The 18,687-nt window shown below is 38.5% G+C and overlaps 1 protein-coding gene across 2 annotated transcripts in view; it reads left to right on the top strand.

The window, feature by feature from the left end:
• Window positions 1–18,687, top strand: part of grid1b (glutamate receptor, ionotropic, delta 1b) — a 620,249-nt gene that overhangs the window by 495,526 nt on the left and 106,036 nt on the right. For both annotated transcript variants that reach the window (XM_088069739.1, XM_088069738.1), the window contains exons 6-7: window positions 7,795–7,968; window positions 13,820–13,981. In XM_088069739.1, the coding sequence (XP_087925865.1) occupies window positions 7,795–7,968; window positions 13,820–13,981 (336 nt within the window). The remainder of the gene's footprint in view (window positions 1–7,794; window positions 7,969–13,819; window positions 13,982–18,687) is intronic.

The following is an 18,687-nucleotide window of genomic DNA, read 5'->3' on the forward strand; positions in this document are numbered from 1 at the left end:
CATCATCGCTTTGTCAGTGGACAAACAAGTTTGACTCTCGATAAAGCTACAGAAAGTGGTTGTTTTTTAACGACACGTGGATGCGTTTCCGAGCGGAGTTGTGTCCCCAAAACCAGATCAGGGCGTCCGCAGGGTTCTCAGAGTTAAATTTGAGACTTTTTAAAGTCCTTTTTAATACCAGCTAGAATGAAATTTAATGCCAACTTCAAGGCCAAACTGGCAAACGTCTAAAGGGATTGACGCAAAATCAGTGTTGATTTTTAAGCCCCAGAAGAAATGATTTTCCAAATAACAGAAAAACATGGTATTAATACTCACTTTCATATAAAATATCAAAATATCAGATAATAAAGCTGATCTTATATCGCCGTTTTTCTTTGTCTCTCGGTGTCCTCCTCCGTCCACACACACCGAGTCATGTTTTGTAGAGCGTATGTGACTTTGTTGTACTTTTTCTTTGGGTTTAATGGCGGTTGGCATCCAAAAAGTCACATTACCACCAACCTTGTTACACATCATATGAGCCATAAAAGCGAAAAAATGTGTCTCCATTGCAGTTTTGTGATATATGTCTTTTTTTCGAATCACCTGAAACACCACCTCATGCCAGCTTAAAACACTTTTTTTGACTGATTGTGTTTGTTTTTGGCTGATTTATGTCTATTTGAGGTAACTTTGTGACCTTTTTTGTGTCAATTTAGTTATTTTGTGCCTCTTTTAGACAATTGTGTGTTTCTTTGAGGTAATTTTATGGCTTTTTAGTTGATTTGTGTTGCGTTGTAATCATATTGTGGCTCCTTTTGGTTGTTTCGCGTCTCTTTAAGGTAACTTTGTGTCTTTATGTAGTTATTTGGGGTGGATAGTGGATAAAAATGAGAAGTTGTATAAAACCAGAACTCAACTTTAAGTAGCACCAAATTTTGAATTTTTTTCCGGCACCAAAATGTTTCGGTGTCAAATGTTTTGGAGCCTTTTTGTGCAGGTGCAGTTCGCTCTGTAGTCCTGCTCAGACAGTCGCTGTGCATGTAGTGCTGGTGGCAGTATATTACACAGCGAGGCGTGTTGTCAGCAGTAGGAGACTGTCCTTTTCACCCTGTCACCTCCGTCTGCTGCTAACACAAACAGCCACCGCCAGACGACTCCACTGACGCCAATTAAAGAGACCCGGAGACACAGAGACGTTGAGACAGAGACAAGAGGAGAGAGTAAAGAACAAACAGGTGTAGAGAGGAGCGGTGTTACTGTAATGAGAAGGAGGAGAGACGGGGACAGTAATTAAGCAGAGGGGAGAAGGCGCAGAGACACTCGGTGGGCGGCAGTGAAGCCTAGTGGTTACAGCGAGTCTGTGAGGCAGCAGCTGTCAGCTTTAATGTGAGCAGCTCCAGGAAATCCACACGAACCCTTTGGACAATGAAATGTCCTCACATCGTTATCAGTTAAAAAAACATAAAGAGAGTCTTGAAACTTTGTGGTGAAGAAGAGAAATGGAAGCACTTTTATTGAGGAAGGTCATGGTGCTTATTTTTTTCCTCACCAAGGTCAGCAACAATAGAAAGGTTCAAATTTTGTGAAGTCAGAATCCATGCATAGATGTAACAGATGAAGGTGTGTGTGTGTGTGTGCGTGTGCGTGTGCGTGTGCGTGCGTGTGCGTGTGTGTGCGTGTGCGTGTGCGTGTGTGTGTGTCACAAATATTAATGTATTAATATTGGAGTTTTGTGAACATGTATTAATTAATCAGTTTTCTATATTAATGCACATGGATAATTTTTCACTTATAAATGAAGCAGTCAGTTAGTTCAGTTTTCCCACAATTCAGTGCAACATTGCTGCCATACGGTGGTGGTTTGCTAGAAATTTCTCTTCAACTGTAGAACTTTCAGGATGCTGCTGCACGTGGTTATGTTTAGGCAACTAAAGCACATGGCAACCAACACCAGGACGTCAACAAATGCACATCCTGGCACGGTGGAAAAAATGATTAGAATAAAAAAAAACACATTCAGACGGGAAGCAAACACCAGATTCCAGCATGAAAAAGTTCGGTGCCTTTTGGTGTTGCGCTCTTATACCAAAAGCACTGACAAAGCGGCGCCATTTTCGGGGTTCAAAATGAGAACCCCGGTTGTCATTAAACGGCTGTTTGATGACATTAACTAGTATCTCAGTGTCGCACCAACATCAGCCTCAGTCATAAAGCGAAGTTAACATTAGCTCCAGCCTCACAGGAAAGCTGCTCAGCCTTTTCCTCGTTATAAAAAGACACCGTTATAAAAAGACATATGTAAAACTGCTGACAGGACACCTGCAACTGCAACCAGGCTCAATTATGACTCTTACTATACTGAATTTTTGAAACATGGTGGTTTTATATTCGTCAAACTCCTCGAGTCGAGAAAAGCAATTTTTTCGGGGGGTATCCTGCCAACAATGCCTGATTGATGTGGAAATAAACTTACTCATAAACATACTGCTTTTCAAACATGTAAGATGCAGTTTCTTGTTGCTAATTTGAATCTATTCATTGAGTATAAGTTATTATCCATTTTTGTTTTTGCCTTTTTTTGTTAAAATTTGTATCTTTTTCTAACTAAAAACAAAAAGAAAAGTGTAACGGCAACATAAATCAGATGAAAGAAGCTCTTAGTTCAACACACACGGACATAGAAATGCCAAAAACTTTAAGTAACAGAAAAATGATTTATGAAGTGTATTTCTACAAGGTCTCAGGTCTCACAGTATATTTACCCTCAGACATGTGGAGCTTAGTCACTCCTCGAAGACTCTGAGGCCCCAAAAATACCTGAACCACGGCTGTGGATGAGTTACATATTTGTGCAGTTCCTGTTATTATACACGATGACATTCAAACACTTTAATACTGAATAATTTTTCAGCAACATCAGTGAAAGGTGAAGTTAATGATGAAGCTAATTCAGTTTTCCTATTGGCAGAGTGGATGAAAACCGAAAAAAAGGCCCTTAAGGCTCTCAGGGTTCATTTCAGGGAGTCCCACCACTGTGAGGTCCAAAAACACTGGATGATAATAGTGCTGTATGAAAACTGAAGGGTTTACCAAAGCTGTTCGAATTCCTCCTGAGGGGATCAGGAAGGTGTGAACCAAATGTCACCACAATCGATCAATTAGTTGTAGACATTTCACTGATAAAACAGTAAATGTGAACCTCTTGGTGGCACTGGAGCAAAAGTCAGGAGATCATCCCGAGTCTGTAGGATTCATCCGTCGAGCACCACAGACGTCCGCACCAAATGTCACGGCGATCCATCCAACAGCTGCCGAGATATTTCAGTAAAAGCTAAAGACTTTGCTTTAAAAGGTCAGCAGCAGAAAAAGGGTTTTGGTCAGAGAGTCTGAGGAGGAACAGAGATCAGGGTTTTAAGTGTCATAATTCAGTTTTTACAGTCATTTCAAAAAACCTTTAAAAAAAAAAAAAACTGGAAAAGTCCTGGAATTTGCAAAAAGCCATTTTCAGGCCTGGACCAGATTTGGAAAATTGAATATACCCTGAAAGTTTTGGAAAAGTCATTGAATTTTGTTTCAAAAACCTGTAGAGCAACATAATCATCATCATCAGAAATTTGACAATACAACAATAGTTTCTGTTTTTTACAGTTTCTAACTCCGATAGTGTAATTTTGGCATTTTTTTAAGGAAAGCATCCAAAATGTTGTCGTTGTTTTTTTGCTTTTTGTTTTTAAATTAAAAAGAAAAGGAAAATTATCACCCAAATGTTTTCTTCAAAAATCACCAAAATTATTATTATTATTTTTTAAATTGCCAAAACATTTTCTTTAAAACCATCATATAGTTTTTGTTAAAAAGCCAAAATGTTTCAAATATTTCCAAAAAAAAAGTAGAAAGCAAATATGTTTTCTTTAAAAATTGCCAAAAATCCTGAAAAGAAAAAACCCAAAACAAAATGTGCCATAACTTTATTTTGTTTACTTTCTTTGTTTTTAATTGACAAAAATGAATAAATGAAATAGAAATAGAATAAAAATAGAAATAGAAATAGAATAAAACTTTTTTCTTTAAAAATTGGCCAAAAAAAAGTTAAATCGACAGTAAAATAAATACAAAATAGTCGTTTAAAGATTTATCCCCCACAATAAAAAACATGAGTTTCTCCCCTTTTTTTGCACTACCCCCTCTCCTCTCATAAATACTATTAAAATATTAATTTCTTGTCCTGTTCTAATTCAGTTTTTTTAAATAATACCTATTTTTAAAAGCTGTTATACTGTAATAAAAAAGAACAAAAAATGGTCATTTCAGAGACTTTATGGTCCTAAATTTGCCTCAAGGTCCTGAGAATTTGTGCGTTGAACCCTGATAATTTGTAATAACTGATGTTTGACTTGAAATGTCTCGGCGGTGTGTTCAAAGACCTGTCGGCCAGGAAACGACCCTTCAAAATAACAAAGGAAAAGAACAAAAGGTGGCTCTGCAAACTTGTCACACACACGCTTTTCTAATCAGCAGCCTTTGTTAGCCGAGCCCTCAGTTTGTTTCAAGGTTGTATTTTAAAAAGTGTTCGTGTTAAACAAACCTAATTACCTAAAGCAGCCAGTGGAAAGCAGTCGGCACAGACCAGATGAAAACGGACTCTAACTGTTAACGACACCAGCTCGGCTCTTTGAAATGCAAATCGGACGCTTTGCGAACAAAAGGCGGCCCAGGTTACATCACAGCCACTCCAGGTGAGGCTGTTAGAGCATCCGCCCGTATCGACAGCTAAATCCATCAGAGCCTTGTTTCTCCGCGCTGCTTTCTTCTTCTTATCTCTCCTCCGTCACCAAACCAAAGGCTAATGACTTGTTAGAGTGCAGGTAATGAGAGCGGCCCGCTCCTCCGGCGCCGGATTAGGAGGTAAAAGTCTGTTTGAAAAATAATCACGCTGATAATAAATGAACTCCAAACTGTGACTTCATCTCATTTATTAAAATAAAGAGCAGGAGATCCAATAATGCAGCGCCCGATTATTCCATAAATTATATTTTTATAGACTGCACGTTGTGTGGAGTTTAAAGTTTCACTCTGCAGAGTTTTAAAGGATTTCAGTTTATTTTTAATCAGACTCTGTTGCTGAGTGTCTCTGCCTCCGCCCAAACTAACAGTCACTGTATCAACAGTGTGAAAGAGTTGTCTGTAAATCAGCCGATTTGTATGTTGAGCGTTAAAACGCCCATAAAATGACTCGTTTCCTTTTGGTCCGATAACATTTAGAAAGTCCGGAAGAGATTTAATCATTTTAACTCATTCAAGTTACCAGAGTGCTAAACCCAAAATTAGGTGCTCTTTGGCCTGCCTGATGTTTAAAGAAAAAACTTTTAACAATTGTTAAAAACAAACATGAAAGATAATAATAATTGCTGTTAATGCACTTAAGTTGGCTTTATTTGAACAAAAAAAAACGTGAGAAGAATGCAACTTAAAAAAATATTATATATATAATATTATATAATATATATATATATATATATATATATATATATATATATATTATACATCTTGTAATTTTCTCGCAGTTTGTTAAACATTTCTTCCTAAGTTTTTGTGAAAGATGTGAAAGAAAGATGTCTGAAGTAAAGCGACATTCATCCAGTTTTCGAAGTAAAAGCGAAAATATTCTTTAAATGCATACGATCCATACTGTGAGTGACATTTTGCGCAGGAAGTCAGTTTGGTGTTATGGACGTAAAGAGGACAGTGGAGAAGCAGAGACGGTGGCGCCTTCGGTCTTCGGTCACCTTTGTTCGATGGTTTCGAAGTGTCCTCCGGGGTGTGAGCTCACTGCTGCGTGTGGAGTTACAGGTGAACACACCTTCGACTGCACGTTAGATTAATGCTTTTCATCGCTGCAGAAAACTTCATTTAAACTTTGAAGCGAAGAGGAGAGAACATACGTTTACATGCACGTTAATATTCCGCTAGATTTGGCGCTCCGCAGTTGGCCCTGGTATTCCAGCGTTGACGGTCCCGCTAGAATTTAGCCGTAACTGTTAGAGCCGAGTCGCAGGTGTCCAAAAATGTCCCTCCACTTTTAGAAAACAGTGTGTCCATCCATCTGGTGCCGCCCTCAGGACAACCTTTACATTTTTAGTGTTTAGTTCTGTGAAAAGTTGTTCCTCCGTCTTTAATGCGTTCAGTCCAGCAGTTTAATTCATGATGAGCCACGAGCGAAGGAGACTTTTATTGTCCAACAGCAGCTTTATAATGCCGTCCAACGACCTGTTTAAGATAAACATCCTGTTTTCTGTTATCTGAAGTCTCCCTGCCTCTCAATAAGCTACAGTGAAATGGACACAGTGTCCCCTCTGAGCGTCCCTGTCCCTGCTAACAGCATCACCCGCTCCTAAAGTTATGTATAAATATATACATATATACATATATATATATATGTATACACGTATATATACAGAAAACCTGGATGTCAGCACTTCAGTCAAAGTTACTTTTAATAAAGATAAAAAATGTTAAAAAAAAAAGAAACATTTTCCCAGTTTGGTGGAAAAACTTGATCTGCCTGCAGAGAGCTCTGACCTCAACTTAAGGTTTTTTTGTTGGTGTTTTTTTCCAGTTTACTTTGTGTTAGTTCATCAAAACATTAACAACCCAGTGTCACCGAAGGTTCTGTCTCATAGCTTTTTTGGAACTTCTTGTATTTTACAAAATCTTTTTCCAGCTTTCAGGTATTTTTTTTTAATGTCTAAATTTCTATTTTTCTATGGACGTCTTGTCCATGTTTGGTTAAAGTTTAAAAATGAACATTGAACACTTCCATGTTATTGAGTGTTTTTAGACTGTTTTTTTCAAGACATTTCTAGGATTTTTGGACATTTCAAAGATTTTCGGATATTTCTAAAATGTCATGATGTTTCTAGGATTTTAAAATGTTTCGGGTTTTGTAAAGTGTTTGGACAAGTTTCTAGAGTTTCATGATGTTTCTCGGACTGATGCTCACATATTTATTTTTGTCTTTCTGAGTTGACTGGACGCAGGATAAAGTAAAAACCTCTCAGCAAACACAGACAGACTCTTAATGTCTCGGCTGCAATTACAGGCGCTGGAATCAAACTTGTTTTGACTTTAAAGCCTTTAACCTGACAGAATGACATGTTCACAAAACTCCGATAAATGAGCTGCAAATCCGTGTGACTTTTGTTTACAGGCCCCTGCTCACTTTTAATTGGACAGCAGGAGCCTAAATGCAGAAATGCAACAAAGTGGACTTTTCTATCAGGCTGAAGAAAACAAACAGAGTCATTAGTGGGGACTCCTGTTCAAGTCGTGGTCTGTAATTATGTTTGGTGTTATAAAGCGTAATAAAGCTAATATTATTCATGGATTATTTTTGTGCTTTTAGAGGTAGATTGAGGCTATCTATAATTACACCTCACAGAAAATAATTGGGTTTCTCTCTGTCAGAGCAATTAAACGTGCATCAATAAAGGCGGCGTTTTCAACGGCCTCTGTGAGTCCTGCAGTCACCGCCATTTGTTTCTCTGTGATAAAACTGCCTGATTGCTGCTCTTCATTAATTTGGTGGAGGAGGTAAACTTTATTTTGTCCATCAGGTGCTCAAATACGCACTTTACCTGTTGACACGCCTCCCGGGACCCTGTCAGGGGCCAGATTTGGCCCGGGGGGCGTATATTGAGTATCACTGTGCTACAGTCATCTAAGGAAAGCTGCTATCAGACAAAAAAAGGATCAGTTTTCTAATAAAGACGCATACATAAAAGTCATTGATGTCTCCTTCACTTTCTGCAGGAAATCAGCGACACAGAGATCCTGGAGCTTACCCACAGTGCACTGGGGCGCATGACGGTGATCCGGCAGATCTTCCCCATGTGGAGGGACAGCAGCACCCGCTGCATGAGACACAACCACCGGATCTCGTCTCTGCTGTGTGACCCGCAGGAGGGATACCTGCAGAACCTGGAGGTAAGACACCGATCATTAACACCAGGTGGAGACGGACTGTCTCTGTCTCCGGGATCAATGCTCCGAGGACAGTTTGTTGACTTTCACCGAGTTTAAGCTGCTGCTTACGGAGAGTCTGGATAAAGGATATCCTGACAAAATTAAGCTTTACAGATTTATATATCAGTCTTGGTTGTTGTAGAAGATGGTTGAAGGCGTAATGCAGAGTCAAGACACCCGCCAAGCTGCAGACTACAAATCCCCCAAAAAAGTTTCTTATTTTAGTGAGCCATCGCAGCTTTGTTGGCACGAAAAACTAGTTTTATAACAATATATCGCTGTTTCTTACATGGATTTTGATTTGAGACCTGAGCAAACTGTCTTAATTTCTTTAAAAGACATCCGAATTAGACAATGAGCAACTTGAAAAGAAAAGATACAATAATAGCAAAAAATGAGTGAAAAATACAAGAAAAAAAGGAAAGTAAATCGATCACATACCTACAACCTCAAAGCACACAAAGACAGAAAAATCAGAAGAATGACTTCCCAACTCTGAAACTCGCACCGTCCAACATCACATGAATGTGGAGGATTGTATATTTTTGGAGCTGGAGCGTTCATTAGGAGTCCTTTTATGATATATTTACAATTCTATTATTCATTAGAGCGCACTCTCGGAGCGCAGATCGTACTCTGGGCACAGACGGAGCAGCAGAACATCAGACGCAGTAGAAGTGAAATGTAACCGTTCATGCTGCTGGGTCTAACAGTTTGCTTTCACTCACTCTGCAGTAGCTGCTCCTCTTATCAACAGATCAGTTATCCACACAGTGACTCAGATTCCTCAAACCGCTGCTGAAGGGAAAAAAAGAACAAAAGTAGTATGCCTGCATTCAAAAACCCACAAATACGTCCGAATTTAAAGAGGGGACCCTGAATTATAAAAAAGGGACACCACGTGATAAAAAGGTTAGGAAAAGGTAAGGACGTTATTGCATGTTAAGGACTTTCTTTAGAGTTCCCACTGCTCCACATCTCGTTGTAAGCTGATGGCAAAATGTTAAAACTAGTTAAAATAATGTCAGTTTCAAAATGATCAGACTTTTTAAAAACACAAGTTTCCTTTAATGTGAAAGTTAAGAGTCCAGTCAGAGTTACAGAGGACAGATTTTTAATAAATTATTACCTCCAGTTTGGAATTTGTGTCCTGAAACTACAAACTTTTTCAATTTACTCAGAATAATGTGCGTCCTCGAATTACTAAAATCCCTCTCTGTAATATTTTATTGGTGTCCTCCGGTGTCTCATATGGAGGACAGATCGTCCTTCGGAGAAGAATGTGACAAAGATCTGTTTAACAGCCGAACACGAAGATTCACCTCATTCCAGGATTAAAGTGGTCCGGCTGCAGGAATGCTTGAGGAGCGAATTCAATACTTTGAGGCCAAAATGTATTCGTCATTCAAACGATCAAATTATTCATTTGAAGGGACAAATTAAATAATTGGAGGGTACAAACGATTAAATGAAGGTAAAAAGAATTTCAGGACAGATTCCTCAAACCTTCTTTCCCTTTTGCTTTAATACTTTCTGTAAGTGAGTCACAGTCTGAAGACTTTAACAAAATCTGCATTTGACTCATTTCGGAGCCCCGGGCGTCCATGGTGTGGGGCCCAGGGACGCACACAGATACACACCGTAAATCCGTGAGCACATTCATAAATTCAGCCGCCCACACTGTGGTCTTACAGTACGGTGAACGCCGCGAGGCTGTCAGAACGAATCTCAGTGTTCAAATATCAGCCGAATGTTAAATGAGGACACACGAGGTCTCAGACAGCCGACGCGCTGCAGCAGCATCGCAGAGAGACCGCATGATCCTGTACACACATGACGTCATACATGCATGACATCATACACGTATGACGTATAAAGGGATTAATACAAGGAACTGTTTTTGTACTTTTAATAAATATGAGGTGCCAGAGTAAATAAAACAGCATCAAAATAGAGCTTGTTTAGAGGCATTACAGGATTATATTTTTTTTTTTAAATCCAAGAAATGTTCTTAAATCCTAGAAACTCCTAAAATCTGAAAAAATCCTGGAAATCTTAGAAATGTGCTAAAATGTGAATATCAACCTAAAATCCTAGAAATGCCCTAAAATCCTAAAAATGTCCTTAAAATCCTGGAGATGTGTTGAAATCCAAATATTGTCCTAAAATACTGGAAATGTCCTTAAGTCGAAGAAATGTCCTTAAATCGTAGAAATGCCCAAAAATTATAGATATCGGGAAAATGTCTGTAAACCCCAGAAATGTTCTAAAATATGAATATTGTCATAAAATTCCTAGAAATGTCTGGAAATCCTAAAAATGTCCTTAAAATCCTAGAAATGTGCTAAAATCCAAATATCGTCCTAAAGTAAAAAAAATGTCCTAAAATCCTAGAAACTTGCTAATATCCTAAAAGATGTAAAATCCAAGAAACATCCTGAAATCCTAAAATCACAGACACGTGTATGTGTCGCTGTGACGGGCCCCTGGCTGACTGAGGATCTCTGATCCACAGTTTATGGTTAGTTGCAGTTATTTATGAACACACAGTCGCTATGCAGCGCCTGACTTTACACACTGTCATAGGTACACACACACACACACACACACACACATATACATACACACACACACTGACTATTATTCCCAGTTATGAAATATCACAGTGATGTGAGTCTGACAGCAGGCAGAACCATTACTGTAATTCACATCGACAAATGTGTGTTTTTTTTCTGTCTTGTTTTGACATTTGTGGAGACGAGTGTGTTTTTCTACAAGATGTTTGACATCAAAACACAGAGGTCACACACACACACACACACACACACACACACACTCCGTCTGCTGCACGTCTCTTTACTGTCGCTCTACTTTCAGTTTATCTTTTCTTCCTCTTTATTTCTTTCGCTCTCTTTTCCGTTCATGTCTTTCTTTTGTTCCACTTTTTTGTTTTACTTTAACCCTTCTTCTCTTTAATTTCTCAGTTCACTCTTCTCTCTTCATATTTTACAGCATATTATTAGCCATTGTAGACAAAATAAAATAAAATAAAATTCAAATTAAATAGGGAGCCAAGGGACACGGGTAATATTCAAAAAAGTGCAGTATGAATCCAAACAATGCGCCGAAAATTTGAAAATGTTTGAATTTTTTTTGTTGAACTATAAAGTGTTTGGAAAAATCTAAATACAAGGTGCAAGTGAGGAGCTATATGACCGTCCTCCATAAATCATAAACCACCGAAATATTCTCTCTCTCTCTGTCTCCCCTCCATCATTCTCTCACCCGTCTCGTTCTCCTTGACCTTTGTCAAACCTCTCTGTCCTCACCTGGAGCCTTCGGGGAGCAGGTGAAGGAGGACATTTGTCTCAATAATTCATGCAAAACAGGGTTAAATGTTCATAGATGTCGTTCACCCCGCAGCTCCTCCCTGATGGAGGAGAGACAGAGACAGAGACTGAGACAGAGACAGAGAGAGAGAGCGAGACAGAGACAGAGACAGAGACAGAGACAGAGAGAGAGAGAGAGACAGAGACAGAGAGAGAGAGAGAGACAGAGACAGAGAGAGAGACAGAGACAGAGACAGAGACAGAGACTGAGACAGAGACAGAGAGAGAGAGCGAGACAGAGACTGAGACTGAGACAGAGACAGAGAGAGAGCGAGACAGAGACAGAGAGAGAGCGAGACAGAGACAGAGACAGAGACTGAGACAGAGACAGAGACAGAGAGAGAGACTGAGACTGAGACTGAGACAGAGACAGAGAGAGAGAGACAGAGAGTTAGAGACAGATACAGAGACAGAGAGTCTGAGACAGAGACAGAGACAGGTCGTCAGGACGGACACCATCACTCTGAAGGGAGCCGATTGTGTTTCTTGCAGCTGAAATCTGAGTTTAGTAACTTAACCCTTTGAAACCTGGAGAGAGGACACTTGTCTTGTGCTGCATTCAGATAACTTCACAAAATATTAAACCTTAAAAGCAAATTGGTTTGTTTGTTTTTTTTAAATTATCAGAAAAAAAGGCAAGAACTGTTCAGCAAACTGCAAGAAATTACTAAATTTGGAAAATTATTATTTAAAAAAGGGAAAAATGTCCCAAAAACTATATTTATAATTATTATAATTAGATTTTTTTTTTTTTTAATTTGTCATCATAAGCTTTTTTTAAAGCAATTTCCTTGTTTGTTTGTTTGTTTGTTTGTTTTACTTTTTTTTTGTAATTTTAAGGTAATTTTCTTGTACTTTTATTTTATTTTATCTTTTATTTTTTGCTAATTTTCCGGTCATTTTTTCTTAAGTTGTTCATTGCCTCCATGTTTTTGGAAGAAAAGCCATCGTGTTCAGGTTTCAAAGGGTTAAACAGTATGCTAGTGTAACCAGAGCAAGAACAGCTGAATGTAAACCGGACTGTAAACTGAAAATTCACTTTCATTATTCATGTAAAACATCGTTGGAGGAATATTGTCTCTGTAAGAATTAGAGCACTGAAACAAACAAACTGAAGCTTCTGTGTCGAACGTTGTGTCGACTTTTCTTCTCTGCCATCATCAGCGGTGAAGCGTGTGAACAAAGATGACAGATTTGAGGCCTGACCTGTATTTTCCTGCCGACAGATTCACTGGTTGTCTCTGTATTCACACACCGGTTTGGGAGCGACGGCGCTCCGCTTCTGTGTTTTACATTTGGGTCACAGATTGTAGCTTTTTGAAAATAACACGAGCTCGCACATTTTCTTTTCTTCTGCCGCCATCTTTGTCACAGAAATTTGTTCTCTTCACATTTTATTCTTTCCATGACAAAAGAGGACGAGGGGAAATGCTTTATCTGTGTGTGTGTGTGTGTGTGTGTGTGTGTGTGTGTGTGTGTGTGTGTGGCCTCAGGCTGCGTGCTGTGCAGACTTCATGCCAGTCAGCTGTACTCATCTGGACGCAGTGATGCTCATTTGTCACCCTGCATTTGGTCTCTGCTCCCTGCCGTAGTGTGTGTGTGTGTGTGTGTGTGTGTGTGTGTGTGTGTGTGTGTGTGTGTGTGTGTGTGTGTGTGTGTGTGTGTGTGTGTGTGATTTGTCGGTGTGTGTTTCCTCTGGCCTCTGCAGCTCGGGTTGAGAGACAACATGATCACATGATCACATGTGGACAGGCTGGCTACTAGCCGGCTGTCATCTCAACACCATCCTGTGTGTGTGGTCATGGTCATGGTGTCATGGTGGTGTTAGTTTAGAGGCGGCAGATGATTCATAGTCCAGCTGTGTCACACATGTGGCCTGTGTGTGTGTGTGTGTGTGTGTGTGTGTGTGTGTGTGTGTGTGTGTGTGTGTGTGTGTCAGCAGTGCTCATGGTGGTGTTAGTTTAGAGGCGGCAGATGATTCATAGTCCAGCTGTGTCACACATGTGGCCTGTGTGTGTGTGTGTGTGTGTGTGTGTGTGTGCGCGCGCTAAAACAAATACTGTATGTTTCAAATTTTGGTGAATATTTGACACTGCACAGAAAATAATAATGTGTAAAAATCAATGTTAATGTAAATCACTGACACATCCCAAACTGTCACAATAATGAAAAAAGTACTTAGCATGTAGTCTATAGAAAATATTTTTTTTGTTTATTTCACCTAAAAACATTGTGGCATCATGACAAAAACCTAGCAGTTAAAGGGTTAAAATTCTGAAAATTAATGAATATTTGATATTTATTATTAGGACTGATGCTGGTTTAAAAAAATAAACTCAATGAAAGCAGAAAATCATATTAATGTTTAATATTTTTTAACGCTTGATTTTGAAAAGCCCATTTTTTCCTCTTCCTCTCTCCAGGTGTCCAACCTCTACCTGTACGACAGCGTGCTGATGCTCGCCAACGCCTTCTACAGGAAGTTGGAGGACAGGAAGTGGCACAGTATGGCCAGCCTCAACTGCATCAGGAAGTCCACCAAGCCCTGGAACGGAGGCTGGTCCATGCTGGAGACCATCCAGAAGGTACGTGCTGTCAAAATCACCGACAGATTCTGTTGAAGGCTCATTTATGTTTATTTTAAGGGTCATCAAATCACCGCCCTCATGCCTCCGTGTCCTTTATGTTGCCACAGATTCGGCCAACAGATGGCACTAGAGAGTCAAAAGTTTCTGACAACAGCCAAATGAGACCAGGAAGGAGGTCGATATTTTGTGCCTTCTGACGGAGGCAGCGCTGTAAACGGCGACGTCTCTGCGACCTTTAGATTTAAGGCAACATGTGGACTTTTCACTAATTTCAATAAATGTCATTACATCGTGCTGATTTGTCCCTCTCTGCCATTATTTCATTTTTTGGATTTCAGGATGTTTATAAGGTTTGAGGACATTTCTAGGATTTTAGGACATTTCTGCCCAGGGGCCAGTCGCTGCAGCCCCTTAGGTGTTTCAAGGATTTTAGGACATTCTTTGATTTTGGGACATTTCAAGGATTTTAGGACATTTGTGGGATTTTAGGACGTTTCCTGGATTTCAGGATGTTTCCTGGATTTCAGGATATTTCTAGTATCTTAGGACATTTCTAGAAATGTTACACATTTCCTAATTTTTTAGGACATTTCTTGGGGTTTTTTTGTGTTGCAAGGATTGTAGAGTGTTTGTAGGATTTCAGGATTGTAAGGACGTTTCCAGGATTTTAGGATGTTTCTCATCTTTTGGGATGTTTCTGTGGTTTTAGGGTATTTCTGAGATTTAAGGACATTTCCACAACTTCAGGACATTTCTATGATTTTAGGACATGACATAGTGTCTCAGCTGTGTCCTCTGTCGGGGGTGTGGAGGATCCTCCTCTGGCTCTTTTTTTGATCAACAAGCTCTATTTTGATGCTGTTTTATGTCTCTGACACCTCATGGAGACGAAAAGGACAAAAAAATCCACAGTGTCAATCATTTCATTTTGACTGTGAGTTAGAAAAAAGTTCGGGGGCCACTTGGCTCCCTATGGGGGGCCAGATTTGTCCCGCGGGCTGTAAGTTGGGTATTATTGCTTTATAGTCTTGTGATATTTCAGCATCAGATCAGCCCATCAGACTCCTCCAATAATCCGCAGCTTCGCTGTTTTGTCGTCAGCTTCCACTTGATCGATCGTAGTAATTTGATGGAATCCCAAAGTGAGCATTACGTTTCTGTTCACTGAATCATTAATATTTGTGAGATTGCAAATAGAAATGTGTTTTAGATTCTTTATCTTTTTTTCAAATGAAATATGGCAGCAGTTCATCAAAGATGTCCACGTCCTCTGAAGATGATCTTTTCAAGGCTGTTGAAGTGATTAGCAGCTGGAAGGTGCTTGTTATCTCTCCGTGGCCTTCGTCTGCTCTGCAGCTTCAGTCTGATTCAACACATCTTTTACGGGCGGGGGGGTGTTGTTTTCCATTAAGCATTTAATTGAATAAACCTTTGAAGACGGAGGAGAGCGTGCGGAGGAGAACACTGAAGCATGATTAGATTTTACAACAACCTTAAGAAAAAGAATAAACAATTTATTTGTTAACGAAGGTGAAATCAAACGGGAAGCGCCGCCGCTGAAACATGAAACGAGAAAAGCCGTTCATCCTAAACCCTGATGTGCATCTAAATTGCGTCGAACAACCTGTAGTGCGGTTCTCACGGTCTAATTGGTGAAAGATGTTTTTGAGGCGCGCTGATGAGTCCCTCAGAGCATGAAGAGCGCCGCGTTATTAAAAAAACATCACTTTGTTTCTTTGACGTTTCTCGTGGTAACGACCGCCGAGCTCGTTAGTGATCTCTCTGTCTTTTTCTTGTTTAATGTGCTCACACATATAATCACTGAGGAGAGCATTTCAGACAGCAGCGCCTGGTGCACAGTGATGTCTTTACTGATGTGGACCTTTGACGCCACTTTATGTTTTTTAATGATATTGACAGAATTACCCAGAATCCCAGATAATCACCTCGACAGTGCTCTGCGTCAGAGCTCTGAGAGGACGGCTGAAAATACCGCCGTCTGCACGTTTTCTCTCTGTTCCCGAAACATAGTACTCAGAGCACTCAGATCTTTACTTCAGTGCAAAGTGCAAATACTACAATGTAAAAATACTCATATGCATTGAAAATCTTACCCAAAGTAAAAGTACTAGCATCAAAATGCATTTAAAGCAGAAAAGTAAAAGTTCTCATACATGTAATGCAGAATGGCCCAATTCAGAATATAAAATAAAATAAAATAAAATATATTATCAGATTATTGATGCATTAATGTGTTCATCATTTTAATATTGCAGCTGGTAAAAGTGGAGCTCATTTTAATTAATTTATAAACCACTGGGTAGATTTATCTACAATAATTCCTTATCATTTATAAGTATATTTTTTATATCATATTTTAATAATCTAAATCTGCACATTAATTAAAGCTGAATTTGTAGCACTGTAAAATAGCTACCTGGAGTGAGACTCACCAAAGGCCCCATGATACACAGAATACTGTCACAATATAATTTTATTACGACTTAAAATGTTTTGCGATGTACAAAGTGTTTCAACAACATATTAATATATACTGAGTTATTACCTTTTTTCATCTGAAAACATTTGTTTAATATAAAACGCATACGTTTTTTATCAGTTCATCTCACTTCAGTTATTTTTATTGCAAATTGTATCCAATGGACCAAAAAAGAGCAATTGATATTATTATTGTAGTAGGCTACCAAAGGTTTTTTTTGTTTTTTTTTAAATATTGATAATTTGTATAATTGCATCGGTGTTTTGATACATTTATTGATTATCTAAAAGAAATCACATAATATATCTATCTAACTCTTTAATGTGCTGAGTAGAAGTAAGAATAAAGTAGCATCAGATAGACATTTTTAAGGAAAGCACCTTAAAATTACGTTCCAACATCGCTTATTCGACTACTTTTCAAAATATGTATATTTCCAAATATTGCAAAACGGTAATGACAACAAATCAGTTGTCTGCTTTTCCAATGTTTATTTTTTTTTGCATTTTTTTAGCACGTTGACTAGAGTTTATTGGAAAAACCATCCTTCATTCATGAGCTTGAAATTTAACCTAAATAATGCAAATGACATTTTCTGGCGAAGTCCTCATTCAGCTTGCAGCAGTGTGCTGCAGTTCTTACTCAGAATAAATGATTTCAGCCTGATAATTGGCCACAAATTCATTTTTTTTATTAAGTGTAGCATCACAGTGAAACCCACCAGCTACAAAACAGTTGGTTATATTATGTAATTTCAGTCTAATTCTTATGTTTCGTGGCCCCAATACATATTCTGCTGTTTGTAAAGCTCTTTTTAGTTGTGTTTTGTCCACAATGGCGAAATGACCCAAACAGTATTGTAATCAATAGAAATTGTTGCCAAAACTTAAAAAGAGAGACACAAGTTATGTCAGTTATAAGTTATGAGAAGTCATTTCTCGTCGAGGCACAAAAATGTTTCCATCATTTTGTCACAATATTCTCCAAATGCATCTTTGTGCCCATAAAAATTCCTATTTAACTTTGAGCGTTTTTTCTTTTTATGAGTTTCGCCTCCGTGTCAGAAAGTCATTCGAACAGTCTGAATTTTACGTCGACTGTTTTTCCTGCAGAACGGTCCATCACCGCGTCTCATACAGGAACAAAATGTCCTGTTTTCCTGAACTTGAGCAACATTTCCATCAGCCGCCGTCTCTGTGACTTCTTTGCTGATGAGATGGAAAATGACTTTGTGAGACGACGGCAAACACAGAGTGAAAAATGGACGCTGCAGAGCACTTTCACTCCAAACATTTTTTTCCTCGAGATGTAACCTTCCTGTTTATATTGAATGTATTTTTATATATAAAGTTGGCAGCCTGAATGAAAATACCTGCGAAACCCTGCATGAAAAATCCTGTTATCCTCATAATGCAGATGCATCTGTGACGTCTCCCAGAGTTACTAATGAATAACAGTCAAAACCGCCATTATTTAGATGTGATCTCCCACATTTTGAGTCCATATAAATCTTTATTAAATAAAGTGTTGAATTTATTTTATATGATTGAGCTACCTCTACTATTAAGTTTACGTTTGTTGTGCTAAAAAATCCACTAGATGTCGCTGTTACACTCAACAGTCTGCCGTTATATTTCGATACAGACATGATGGGATTTTAACATGTTATAGTTTAACGGGTCCGACTGAACAGATTTATGCTATTTTATACAAAAATAAAAATCTAATGAAGGCCAAATATTTTTTAAAAAAACCTGCTCAACCAAATTGCTGATTTGGCCTTTTGTGGTAAAGGTGATGCTATCAAAATTAAGAGTGACTATTTGCAAAGAAATTCAAAAAATCCTCTGATCCTTCATTGTTAAGCTATGATCTTATTGTTATCTGTTTTATATATGGTGAAAAAAAAATCGTCTTTTACGTAAGTCTTTTTTTTTTTTTTTACTGTCTAAAACATTTTTTTCCAAAAGGTTGAATTGGCCTTTTTAAAGTTCCTTTTTTTGTAGTTAATATCAGTGAGTTATATATTTATTTTTTAAAGAAATAAAAGTGTGTTCAGAAACACACAAACTTGACCGTTTGTAAATTTGGAGCAGTGCACAAAATCAGACACACAAAAACTGTAATATTTACTGACAATGAAAAATACAAAGCAAAAGGAAAGCTTAAATACGTAATGACTTGGTTTACACATTCAAAAGGG

The sequence above is a fragment of the Plectropomus leopardus genome, chromosome 19 (assembly GCF_026936395.1).
Source record: "Plectropomus leopardus strain MGB_pleo_1.0 chromosome 19, ASM2693639v1, whole genome shotgun sequence".
In the NCBI taxonomy this organism is placed as follows: domain Eukaryota; kingdom Metazoa; phylum Chordata; class Actinopteri; order Perciformes; family Serranidae; genus Plectropomus; species Plectropomus leopardus.